General features: G+C 45.4%; 3 protein-coding genes across 3 annotated transcripts; 2 read left to right on the forward strand and 1 right to left on the reverse strand.

Moving 5' to 3' along the window:
- Positions 1 to 3,167: 3,167 nt before the first annotated feature.
- On the forward strand, positions 3,168 to 3,509 carry N7471_010362 (uncharacterized protein; the record flags this gene model as incomplete). The annotated part of the gene is made up of 1 exon (XM_057283081.1): positions 3,168 to 3,509. One exon carries the CDS (start codon positions 3,168 to 3,170, stop codon positions 3,507 to 3,509), a length of 342 nt encoding a protein of 113 aa, XP_057132060.1.
- A 2,348-nt stretch (positions 3,510 to 5,857) lies between these two features.
- On the reverse strand, positions 5,858 to 6,455 carry N7471_010363 (hotdog fold domain-containing protein; the record flags this gene model as incomplete). Its single annotated transcript, XM_057283082.1, has 2 exons — positions 5,858 to 6,280; positions 6,333 to 6,455. 2 exons carry the CDS (start codon positions 6,453 to 6,455, stop codon positions 5,858 to 5,860), a joined length of 546 nt encoding a protein of 181 aa, XP_057132061.1.
- Positions 6,456 to 11,285: 4,830 nt separating this feature from the next.
- On the forward strand, positions 11,286 to 12,690 carry N7471_010364 (cytochrome P450; the record flags this gene model as incomplete). Its single annotated transcript, XM_057283083.1, has 4 exons — positions 11,286 to 11,398; positions 11,430 to 11,655; positions 11,715 to 12,308; positions 12,361 to 12,690. The coding sequence occupies 4 exons, from the start codon at positions 11,286 to 11,288 to the stop codon at positions 12,688 to 12,690; spliced, it is 1,263 nt and encodes a 420-aa protein (XP_057132062.1).
- Between the last annotated feature and the right edge of the window lie 269 nt (positions 12,691 to 12,959).

A 12,959-nucleotide genomic window follows, 5' to 3' on the forward strand; every position in this document is an offset into this window, starting at 1 on the left:
TGAAATGAGGAATGATCGCACATACCTCCTCCTATACAAAGTATCGAAGTCAAGAGCGAAACGTAGACTGAAGAATGCACCGTATAGCTACTGCATTCAGCTGGAAATCAATAGCAAATGGCTTGGATAAGCAAACCGCCGGTCGGAAGTCTTGACTCATATATTGCCTTACGATACACACGAGAAGGGGATGTGTTGGATAATTTATATGAATCTTCGCAGTCCTACCTTTATACACAAAGTGGGGGTCTATCTTTAGGTCCGCTGAATATAGATATGCCCCTATTTTAGATCTCTCCTTCCTCGCTATGACCCAACTACCTAGAGCCTATGTAAAAATATATTCTGTAAGTCTCAATATTCCAGTTAGATACCCTATTCGGTACTTTACACCAAGCGATACATGACTCCATGTATCGTCGCTGTATGGAATAGCCATTATGGCCAGAACTTTCCATAGATATGCGAACAAGTGAAGGATGGGGAGCTGGGGTTGGCCTCGAGAGTATGGCAAGGTCTCACTTTTCCCTCCCACCCCCATGTCTAAGTGACAAAATACAGAGAAATGCATCGGGTTCACTAATGGCACTCGTTCATTCATGATGGGCTCTATTGCCAAGGCGCTATTTCCATCAACTAAATGCACTCGATGATGATCACCGCATTCACACTATTTGAACTACTCGCATGATTTTCAGACCCATATTGAACACCAAGGGAGCCCAGATTAGTGATAAAATATGACCTATCGTGATCAAAATTAAGGTGAGTAACTGTTCCATTCACACTTATGGTCTGCTGTAGCACGCCTGTCGCCGGGTCCCAGAGGCGCGCGGTTTTGTCACCCGAGCCGGATGCCAGCCCTCGAGGGTCTGCCGTCCTAAACTCCAGGTTTCCTGAACCCATGGCAACGGACATATCCAATCAGGAATTTCTGCTTCAAATTTCCAATGGCTTCTTCGGGTGCATAGACAAGTTCTGAGTAGCGAAGTTGAAGGGGCGTATCATCGGCCATCTGCCGGTTCTTCAGGATGAAGCGCTTTGCGTCATGCAGAAACTCGGAAATTACAGTGATCGCCACTGTGACGTCCAGTGGGACATACTAGTGCAATGTTCTGGAGGAAATTTAGCATCCCCACCACTTCCGACACAAGACCAAGTAGGCTCATTGCTTCAACCCAGTGTAGAAAATGCTCATAGAGAATCAGCAACACAAGCTCAGCCTCGGAGGATAAGATAGGGCTTTATTTGAGGTGATGTGTCCTGTAGCGACACGAGTATTGTAGTTCTGGTGGCAAGTCCAGGCGTAAGGATTAAGCTCGGCCCTACGGGTTGCAAGACCTTCTAGATTGCAGATATCTTTCCGCAAATGGCTTCTCATTTTTTTTAACACATAACAAAGCAATTTCCTTATGCTTATTTGGCTCGTCAATAAGAAATTCACTTTCGCATTGAACCAAGAAATCTCGAAAAGAGAGATGTAGAATCCGAACAGGTAGATCTCGATCACTAGGAACGCTTAGAACAGACCGAAAAGAATCCAAGAGATTGCTAATCTGTTTGGCTTCTATCCCAAGAAATAGCGCCAGCGCGTTTGTTGAAAGTGGAACAGCAATAAGGATGATGGCACCGACTATTTTCTGGGACAGGGGCTGTTGCTGCTCTGACTTATTACTCTCTTCATCGTCGAGGAATTGGTTTAGAACTGGCATGTAGGACTTATCCATTTCCCCTGCATATTGACGCCAATCCTGAAGGAGCTCTGCCAGACGTATTGTTGGTTCCAACTTTGGATGCTCGATATATCGGCAAATAGTAGCAGCAGAAATAAACAAAGGAACGGACGTTGTGACAATTTCTTAGACGGTATCATCGCCAGGCCAGTCTCGAGAAACATTCCTATCGTGTTGGACTTTCGTAAATCGGTCGTGGAGAAATAACTCTATATCGTTATCACTTCTTGGGTATTTTATGAAGAGCCAGGTCCTGATAATCATGATCTGCGTTCTGCGAAAAGCCGAGGTTGCTTGGAACTTCAGGCCTGCTAGTCAGGAAGACCCGGATGCGAACCACTGTTGCTTCCTGTACCTGGCCGCGTGGGAGGTAGAGATTGCTATTTTGGAACCCAGATAGTAAGTACTGTAGACCAGTGACATCGGGTAATATTCGCCGTGAAAATTAACGTTGCCTCCGATCTATAAACGTCTGATCTATTATTAAATGATTACATCTATATGCCTCTCCGACAATAGACCCATCAATGAGAATCCGTCGATATATACATTTCTGAACTCGTCATCTATTCTCTTGATATCGGATTCCACTGGCAAGCATCAATCCCATTTGCAACAGTTATCAGCCAAACGAGACCTCAAAAGCCCCAAAACTTGAACCATACAAAATGTTCATCACGTCCAAAGTGATCGCTGCCCTCATAGGCGCCTCCACGCTCAGCGCCCACATGATCATGAGCAGCCCTACCCCTTATAGCATGAACAGTCTCAACAACTCGCCTCTGGCAGCAGACGGCAGTGACTTCCCATGCAAGCTTCGCGACAACACCTTCGAGGCTCCCGAGACCGAGACAATCATCGCCATCGGCGAGTCCCACCCTCTGTCTTTCGTCGGCACCGCCACCCACGGCGGTGGCTCCTGCCAGATCAGTCTGACCACTGACCTGAAGCCCTCGAAGTCTTCTGAGTGGAAGGTCATTAAGTCCTTCGAAGGTGGCTGCCCTGCCAATGTTGAGGGCAACATGTCCGGCGGCCCCGACGCCCCCGATCCCTACACTTTCGACTTCGCCATTCCCGAGGGTATCGCCGCCGGCAAATACACACTTGCCTGGACCTGGTTCAACCGCATCGGCAAGCGCGAGATGTACATGAATTGCGCCCCCATCACCGTCGCAGGTGGCTCCTCCAAGCGCTCCCCCGAGGAACTCGAGAAACGCGCTGCTAGCTTCCCACCTATGTTTGTCGCAAATGTCAATGGCTGCACCACCAAAGAAGGTGTTGATATCCGCTTCCCTCAGCCAGGCGATAATGTCGAGTACAAGGGTGAACCCTCCAACCTCGCTTTGGAGGGTTCCGAGGCTTGCACTGGTACCGCTACCTTCAGCGGCTCCGGTGTGACTTCCTCCTCGGGGCCCTCTATCTCTGGCTCAGACTATGGCTCTAGCTCATCCGGCTCTGTTTCCTCTGGCTCTGCTTCTTGCTCCCTTTCTACGGGGGCAGGGGGCGCCTCCACTGCCTCCCTCGCCCCAGTCCCACAATCTACTTAATCGAGCACACCACCGATCCCGTGTCATCCTCAGCAGCCGGCCCAGCTACCGTGACAACCTCTTCACCCACCGGCTAGGAGTTTGGATCTACCCCCAGCTCCACCTCCGGTGGCCTGACTGGTATCTGCAGCAACGAGTGCCAGTGCAACTTCATTTCAGACAGATATCCTCCAACCCTATGCACTTCCGCTATTATGGGCCGCGAGATCTGCCTTCGGCTCGATTCTAGGGCGTTAAAACTCAATTTACTCGGAAAGCGCTTCTGAAAAAAAAGACATAGGATAACATGAAATAACATGAAATAACATGAAATAACATGAAATCATAAAATAAAGTGACAAATTATTAGAACTGGAGACCAACCCCAAGTCCTTCCAATGTAGATTGCGGAGGAGATGTTGATGGATTTCTAGCAGGAAACAATGAAGCAGCAATTTATATGTAGTTATAGTTATATATTCCATAGCTCGTTCAATGCACTTTCACAATCGATAACAAGCAAGCATCAGAGTCAAGACGAGGATCAAACACAACCTCAAATGGAGAAGGTCAGTACATCGACCAACAATAATATAAACACTGTTATCTACCTTAAAGGACCCAGTCGAAGACAATGAGCCACCGACTCGACCTGCAAGACGGATCTCCCAGACGACGAACATTTTTCGGCTCAAATAAATCATGACGATTGCGTGCCAAATAAACCACCGAATCCAACAGAAGTAATAACTTGGGAATGAGGGAAAAATTCAGCACGATTGTACAACAAGGTAACTGGCTACTGTATGGGGATCAAACGACTCCACATTCAGAAGTCGAATAGGCATACTGATAAGTATCGTGGCTCCGTCTAAGCATAGTTTCGGACAAAGCGACCGTATCAATAATACAGACAACCCGGCAAGTCGTGATTGAAGTAACAAGAAATAACTAACAGAATAATTGTTATGAAAACTTCCTAACAGGTTTTAAGACCTTCCAATAGGTTTTAAGACCTCCTAATAAGTTTTAAGACCTCCTAATAGGTTTTAAGACCTCTTATTTTTAGAATATTGGGTAAATTTAGAACGTAGTTGAGTTTCGCTCGGCTCGCAACCTAGCTTGGCAGTGTCAGTAGTTTATGATCTCCAGTGGCTGTCAGATTCGCTACATTCAATGTGTTCGCCGATGTCCGCTGACCTATCGTCCGAAGTCATCCTTTGTATGTTTATGAAAAGAAAGGAAGGCCCCCCTGGTGGGGTGAAGCGAAAGATATTTATTTGAAAATTATGTTTAATTTTTTATGTTTTGAGTTGACTTGATGTATAGTCAGATGTATATCACATCTCGTCGATCTAAAGCTATGTTACAATGAGAGACCCACATAGCAAGCTCCGTCGGCTCAATGGCGGTGCAACCAGTGAAGTTATAGGTTTTAAGACCTCCTAATAGGTTTTAAGACCTCTCAATAGGTTTTAAGACCTCCTAATAGGTTTTAAGACCTTCCAATAGGTTTTAAAACCTCTTGCTAGGTTTATTTTTAGAATTGGGTAAATTTAGAACATAGCTTGGCAGTCTTTTTCGACCAGCCTTCAGACTTGATGCTAGATGTCGTTGCTCGAAGAGCGAATTCGTCCCATAGAAAAATCACCATCTCATCCAGATATAAGGTAGGCTTTTCAATCAGATAGTCGGACAATGCCTCGAGCATGACTGGTGTGATACTACGGGGTCCGCCTTTAATTGGCGGTGCTCTGACGCTGCCAAACATTCTTATATTGGAAGAGATCTTGAGATGGTGCTCTTGTTGCAACCAGCGGCCAGAGCCATCTCAGTTATAGATAGTTCGCCACTGTGGGTTATGTCATAGATAAGCTAATGCTTGGAAGGAGCTAGGTTTAGAGCCATCTTTGCTTGGACCACTCGTGATTGAATGTCAAGTATGCCTCCTAAGGAAAGCTGTTTTGGAGGTGGGGCGTGGAGGTGTCAGATGAATTTAATTTACAATCGAAGATATTATGTATTTTACTTACGCTCAGCTTATATTGGTACTCCGGAGTAACATAGACTAGTGTGTCTTGGCGCAAGGGGCAGGAAAGTCAATCGAAGAGTGTAGGTTGTTGCACCAGTTTCGGGACGCTGTATATCACGCGAAAGAGCACGCTCAAGCGCATGTCGCACTAGGAGTCAATGCACACCAAGTTACTGATGGGATGATGCGCTAGTGTATCTTAGTGCTGATACGATTTTCGATTGCACTTCTCACCATATTAGAAGCCGATGGAAAAACATTCTAATCGAGGGTCTATTCACAGCGCTTTAAAAAATATGCAATGGGCTTTTCTGGCTGTCGAAAACCTCGCATCCTTTAGGAAACCTAGTTACAGATCTCGTTACTGCTAGTTCTAGAAGAACATGTATATAAAAAACAAGATAGATTACGCCGATCTTTCAAGGATGTGCATTCCTGTCAATTCAACGATTAAGTAGTTCCATTGGCAGAAGCGTGATAATGAGATAAGACCTCCCGATTGTACAATATATCTCCACGCTTCTGCAGAATATTTTCTCTTCAACTCGCCTCCGCAGGGGATAGGATCACTTTCCAATCTGAGCTTCAGTTCTTTGGCCGGATGAACAGTGCTTCCGCTTGAATGCATCGGACGCTTTCCCAGGAATTTGAACGGAGCCTTTCAAGAATATTTTCCGGCCCTCGACTTTATTCGGCCATGCCCGTAGCAATATGGGTACAGTGGGTGGGACAGGAAGCAAAAACGACGTGTTAAGGTACGCTGTGAATGCTGGCTTGCAGCAATCGGCGAGAATCCGGTCCATTAAGAAGGCGACGTATCCACCAAACAGTTTACCATCATAATAGCACATACGCTGTGATGGACCGAGGAGCAAGAGAGATTCTACCTCGCATCCCAGCCGGTGAGGTTTGAAGACTGGGCGATAGCCTTGGAATAAAGAAAGCATCATATCCTCAGAAGGTTCGTTCGAAGACGGCTTTTGGAGAGGCTTTACCGGTCAGAAACCCAGCCCGCGTTGCAGTCAGAATAATGGAACTCACCACGGACGGCCTAGGCACTTCGGCGCTTATTTCATAAGATGAACTGGGTGGATATGTCTGCGCCGAGCGGTGATACCCACGAAGAGATCGAAGGAAAAGAGAAGGTACAAAGGGAGCGTTCATTTCGAAAACTCAAACCTGAGGGTCCTAAGGAGAAACAAAGCTGGGTGTGATGAGCTCTCTAAAATGGTGGACACAATTGTTTTTGCCAGATATATATACCTTTTGGAAAAATGGCGACATCTCATGGAACGGATTTGAATGTCAGTAGACTGTCTAATCAACGTCGATATTTCCTCAATATTCAAAGCATTTCAATTAGCCAACGAGCAATTAATTCCAAAGAGACAGGTTTTGTCAAAAGCGAACTGGACACCCACTCCCTTTGAGTTAATCAACCGAGAATTTAAGCAACTGATCGAATTAAATTTCATCAGTTGCTAATCAATTACAATTTTTTGATTCCAGTATTGATGTTCTAAATTGTGCTGAGAAATCATTGTGATATTATTGCAGGACTGTGCATCTGTAGGAGACTACGTCGAGCTTCCATCCCCTTGCAGTAGTATCCTCATATTTTTATAACTTTTCAGGATATGATAACCATTTTGCCAAAGCTTACAGAAACCTGTCGTGATCGGTTTCGTTATTTTGGTGAATAAAGACCAATGATAGGTCCCGAAAAGTACAACGTACCTGGAAGTATCTATTGAGCTCCCGGATGTCGGATTGGAGTAGGTAAAAAAAATGGGTCAGCAAGGATAAACATGGAAATAAATTCATAAGATTTTGTTGTATAAATTGACCGTCCATGCAACCTCCCGCCATCACTAAGCATACAATGTGCTAGATCAAATATGTCTAGAGGTGTTTACCAAATCAAAAGCTCAGCAATCTCGGCCACTTAACCCATTTATATCACAAAGCCAAGGTCATAGCAGATAAGGAAAATGGGCTATGATTTGCGCTTGCACAATTTACCTCAAAGGCTGCTGATAAAGCCCGACGGATCTGCATTTACGTATCTAAGAGCTTTTAGTCTCCACGTTCCCTATAGACACAAATATTACCAGATAAAACACGCACAGGTCACCATCGACGGCTTTGCTGCTGAGTTTTTTCTTGTGTCCTTGGCTGTCACTTCACCAAATCGAGTTAGCCATGCGCGGGGAGACAATGCTTATTCCTTTCGGATTGGTGCTGCTTTTGCTACAACCCTGGCCCGCAGAAACCAACGTCTGTTGGCGGCGCTATAAGACATTTGTCGCACGGCCGACTAGTGGCGGTATGTAAAAGATATGAGTAAATTAATCCTTTTGCAAAAACGAACAGAGACTACATACAGGTCCTAAACCACTCCATCATCATCAGTACCTTCAAACCTTGCCTGACCACGAAACATTACCTACCAAAGACGCATATCTCCCTGAGCGCAATTAAGCAAAGCCACAGATGCTTAGATAAGCACAGTACCACAAGCCCTAGCAACTCTCTTGTGATATCGAGAGGAAATTCTTCGTATTCTTGCCGCAGTGAATTCGCGCACGCTTCGTGCAGAGAAAGTCCAAGGAAAGCTGGATTAACAGCTGGCCACAATGCAGCAAGCTTTGAAGCAAGTCACCGGAGAGCCGAAACAAGTCAACAGATTGGCCGGTTTTATTAACGAAGTCAGCCAGAGGAGGGGAGTTATGATGGACTATCTACCGAAAGAACACGGTATGCAAGAAAGCTTTCAGGACTCAGAGTCATTTGAGCTCTCAATAGCGTGGTAGAGAAAATGGAGGCGTAGGAGGCTAAATAGGCCGATGGGATAATGAAGCTGATGCATTCTCTCATGCAGCCAAAGTTCCCGTAGTATCAAATCGGCGGACGGGAGAGGAGACCATTGGAACCATTCTGATGCGAGAACCCAATCCAACGCATGGAGCGGCATGGCTTCAATACAGCGCGTGGTATCGATGTCGCGGGAGACGATCTGGCTAGCCGATGCTGTACCAATTGGTTCATGTCATGGATCCCTCGATTCGGTGTTATGGGTGTATGGTTTGTTCGATTGATCGTTGCATTCCATTGTTGAATCCATCGTCGGGAACACTGCTTGGCTTGAGATCTATCGGGTCTGCATTCCGAACACAACATAGATTTTGCTGCGCCTGTAAGAACTGCTTCCGAAGGAAGACTAACAGGACCTCCTCGGAGCAGCCCAAGTTGAATTGCACTATCGATGCGAGATTCCTTTGGCACGTCGTTCTGACACAGAGTTCCATTATCTTTGAACCCTAGGCATGTTGAACGATGATAAGGGTTTCCAACGATCCGGCCGAATGTCGATTGAAAATAGCTAGAACCCCAATCCATACTGGAAGAGAAAGGCTTGATAATCGATGGGTTGATGACGGCGACATTTATGTTTTACAAGGGCAGTAAAGTGTAAAGCGCTATGTGAGTAGGAAAATAAACGTAACAAAAACGGGAACAAAGAAGTGGGGCAAAAATCTCCGAAGAAGAGAAATATAAATAAAAAAGTCCAACTATGCTTTCTTCATCATCCTTCTTTCTATTTCATTATTTATTATTTTCTATATTTGAAAAACAAGGGGCAAAAGCGTTCTACGTATAGATATAGGGAAATTGATTAGTGTAGCTTCCTTGTAGCATGCTATTGCGTCGGTTAGAAGAAGCCGCCGCCGGTTGCCCCAAGAGAACGACCGAGTATATCTTCATTATCGAAATTTTGAGAAGAAAACACTGACTACATAGCTTTGTGCGAGAATGAAGAGTGAAACAATTAAAACAAGTGGTAAAATAGAACAAGGAAAGGCTTTCTTACGGATCGGAGTATGTATCACCTCATCCGCTGGTAGGCACTGTCACCATTCTCCACACATGACGCATTGGAAGTAACGACTATTTTCATTCACGGCCAGCGAAGCCCGAGGACGCAACTAGCTGTCACACCCAAATTTGTTGCTCTTCGAGGTTGCTGGGCCCCTTATATTCACTCCAATCTCTAATTTTAAGATTCCTTAGATGTTCCCCAGGGCGATCGCGGTGAGCCAAGATGGAAAATTTGACCATCTTTCTCTCGGTTTGGCGAGAGCGTAGCCAAATGACAGCAGTATAGCAAACGATCTGCGACACCGCCAATGCTAGCGCGGTCACTAACATTTTGCTTTTTGTAAGTCCGTAGGCGAGAAGTATCACAATGTTCAACACTCCAAGAAGATTTGCCGTGAGACATAGCCTGACAGCTGGGGTCAGCGGTCCATAGTGGGTCTTTCTTGAGATATCTGATCGTACCTATTCCCTAGAAGTGACATTCGTGACCTGAGTGCCGCGAAGGGGAGCAGGAACAAAGGCAGAAACCCACATGCGGCAAGGGCAAAGGCAGCCCCAATGCTGGCATTCTTCGTGCTCAAGCCCTGGTTTAAAGGACCTTGCAGCACAGATGGGAAAAGGAGGAAACTGCGTAACAATTAGTTATGGGGGGGGGGGATGGGCGTTGGTGTTTCACTGGCCTGGTTAAAATCATCCCTGGAGGTAGAAAATTGACCACGTTCCAGTACCACCGGCCACATGCCGTGCGCATTCTGTCCTCCTGTTCTATACGTTTGACCATTTTGTCAGAGTCTGCACCTCCGTACCAGGTGTCCATCTTAGTGGAGACGTAAGAGTACCAGCTAAGTAATTCCACATGTAGGAGGGCGGGGGATCCATTTCCTATAACAAATACAGAGAAGGGTGAGCTCGATTTCCAAAGCTCAGTGAGTCACACTTCTGTGGATGTTGACACGTTTAGCTTTATGTTTTTAGGTTCGGTTTTTGTTGAGACTACAGAGAGATTCAAGGGACAGAAACTAGATAAAGCTAGTTGATTGGAGGAGAGAAAATACACTATGGGTCTCAAACTATCCAAAAGAAGTTGATGCCTGAGGCACAAGAACAACAGTTTTCATGCCCTAATTCTTCCGAGACTTGATTTCGCTGTAAGATCTTCCGTCAATCAATTGGTGGAAGAGCCTCGAGCCTCATTTCTTTGGACTATTTTCAGCTTTGTTTACTGAAGGGTGTGTTATTGGAGCTGCGCATCGTCATGGGATGCTGAAATTGAGGTGGTGACAAGGTGACATACTGCGAGCGACATAACACTTTTCGGCATCGAAATTTTGATACAGGGCGGATTAACATCAATTTCACTATCGTGTGCTCTTTAGATATTTCTCGCAATGTCTATTTTAAGTGACGCCAGGCCTAATATAGATAGTCAGTGACAGCCCCTTGCTCACGGCCCTTTTTCTATTCAACAGAACGTGATAACCTAGGCCAGATGTAAACCGAAGTGGAAGTTTTAGAGCCGAGGAGAATAAAGAGTTGAAACTGATCTTTCGGAGCCGAATTTCACATTTTACTTCCGCTGATTCATACTGTGTGACAGAATCTTCTGAAGATCGTGATTTATGTCCACGTTTGGTCATTAAAGACATTTTGATTGGAACTCCGGAGGTTTTTACACTACACAAGCGGACTCTTAAACAGGGAAAGAGTGAGGATGATGGCATCCAACCTCGCTTTTTTCATACAAATATAAATAATTTTATATTATTATAAAGATTTTGAAATAGCAACTCCGAGAGCCAAAACTGCGAGGGCAACACGTATATAAGTTAACCCATTCTCCTTTCAGAACATTGTTCCACCACGCTTCATTGGGCTTATTCAACAATACAGTATCTTGATGGCCATTTCGAGCTATGTTGTTATCGACCTCTCTTTCAACGCTTATCCCCATAGCGCTTGCAGTCCTTATAATCCGACTCATTATTTTTACAGTCAGATTTCCAGCCCGTCTCTATCTCCCAGGTCCAGTTATCAGCCGTTTCACAAACCTCTGGTACTTATGGCAAATGAAACGGGGTGATTTTCACCAGACAAACATCAAACTGCATCAACAACATGGCAAGTATCATTCCTGTCAACCTCACACCCCTTACTCATACCATGACTACAGGCCCCATTGTCCGTATAGCACCAAACTGGTACAGCATCTCTGATCCTTCGGCTACAAGGTTAATCTATGGTCAAGGCTCTAAATATAAGTTTGACAAATCTGTTCTCGGAGAGATCCTCAAAAAAGCATTCAGAGGATCGCAAAAAGGTCGCCTCGTTATATTCAATGACCTCAATATTGGCATATGAGCCATTCGTGGACAATTGCATCGACATTTTTAAACAGCGACTGGACGAGTTTGCAACAAGGGGCCAGCTCATTGATATGAGTCATTGGCTACAGTGTTACGCTTTCGATGTGATCGGACAGATTACTGTGCGTGCCATGGCTATCCTGCGCTTTACCACTCAATGGCCTTGTAATAACCAAAACAGTTCGGCGATCGGTTCGGGTTCCTCGATGCAGGCAAAGACGTAGGAAATATGATTGAGTTCCTCGATGGCTCCTTCACTATTTGCTCCTATCTCGGCTTGTACGCCTGGCTGTATCCAATGTTCATGAAGGTTGGCAAATATCTAGACATAGGTCAAAGCTTTTTGACTATATTCAGCTCCAGACACATCCAGAATGCAAAGATTACAATGAAGAACCATCACGCCGATCTTTCAACATATATGGCTATGAAGGTCGTTGTCGCCCAAGCGCAGGATCCGGAGAAGCTTTCCGACCACGATATCCTAGCCACCGCTGCCTCTAATATTGGAGCGGGAAGTGATACAACTGGTATCAGCTTAAGCTCGATTCTGTACCACTTGCTTCACGCACCTGCATGTATGCAGAGACTGTGTGAGGAGATCAATTCGTCTGGAATAAATGGCAACCCGACATTCAAAGAGACACAGGCAATGCCATATCTTCAGGCTGTTATCAAAGAGTCGTTGCGCGTTCATCCAGCCACAGGATTTCCAATGTTCCGTGTTGTTCCCCAGGGCGGAGAGGTACTTGCTGGTCAGTTCTTCCCAGAAGGGGTAAGGGCCCCCTATCATAAACTTTAGTGGGTGCAGCTAATATGAATACTAGACAAATGTTGGGGTGAACAGTTGGGTCTCACACTACGACAAAAATATCTATGGGCTTGATGCAGCTACCTTCAGACCTGAACGATGGCTCGAAGTGGATGAACCGCAATCCAAACTGATGGAGCAAAACTTCATGCCGTTCGGTATAGGATCAAGAACATGCATTGGGAAGAACATCTCATTGTTGGAAATGAGTAAATTGATTCCAGTGTTGGTACGAGACTTTGCTTTCGAGTTGAGCCGGGACAACAGGGTTGATGGGTGGAGGACAAGGGCCAGATGGTTCGTCAAACCGAGAGACTTCAAGGTGATACCTATGAGAAAGACATAGATATGGCTTGTGATAGGACCCAGGACCTTGTCTATCTTCCAATTGCATGATATATCTATCGCATTATCACTATTATACAATTCAGCCCAACCAACCGCAAGCATGTATAGGAGCCGACGTGTCCTACTGCACTGTTCCGGCAGAATAGGTATTTTCACGCTGATCGATTACTCCTGATCCTTGAGGGCTGCTATTCCTTTAACTATAACACATTGCTCAAATCGGTGATTGCGCCCCGGTGGCTCAAGAGACTTTTGACTGGCCAAGAG

The sequence above is a fragment of the Penicillium samsonianum genome (genome assembly GCF_028829775.1).
Source record: "Penicillium samsonianum strain IBT 33392 chromosome Unknown utg000006l_segment0_segment0, whole genome shotgun sequence".
NCBI classification, from domain to species: Eukaryota; Fungi; Ascomycota; class Eurotiomycetes; order Eurotiales; family Aspergillaceae; genus Penicillium; species Penicillium samsonianum.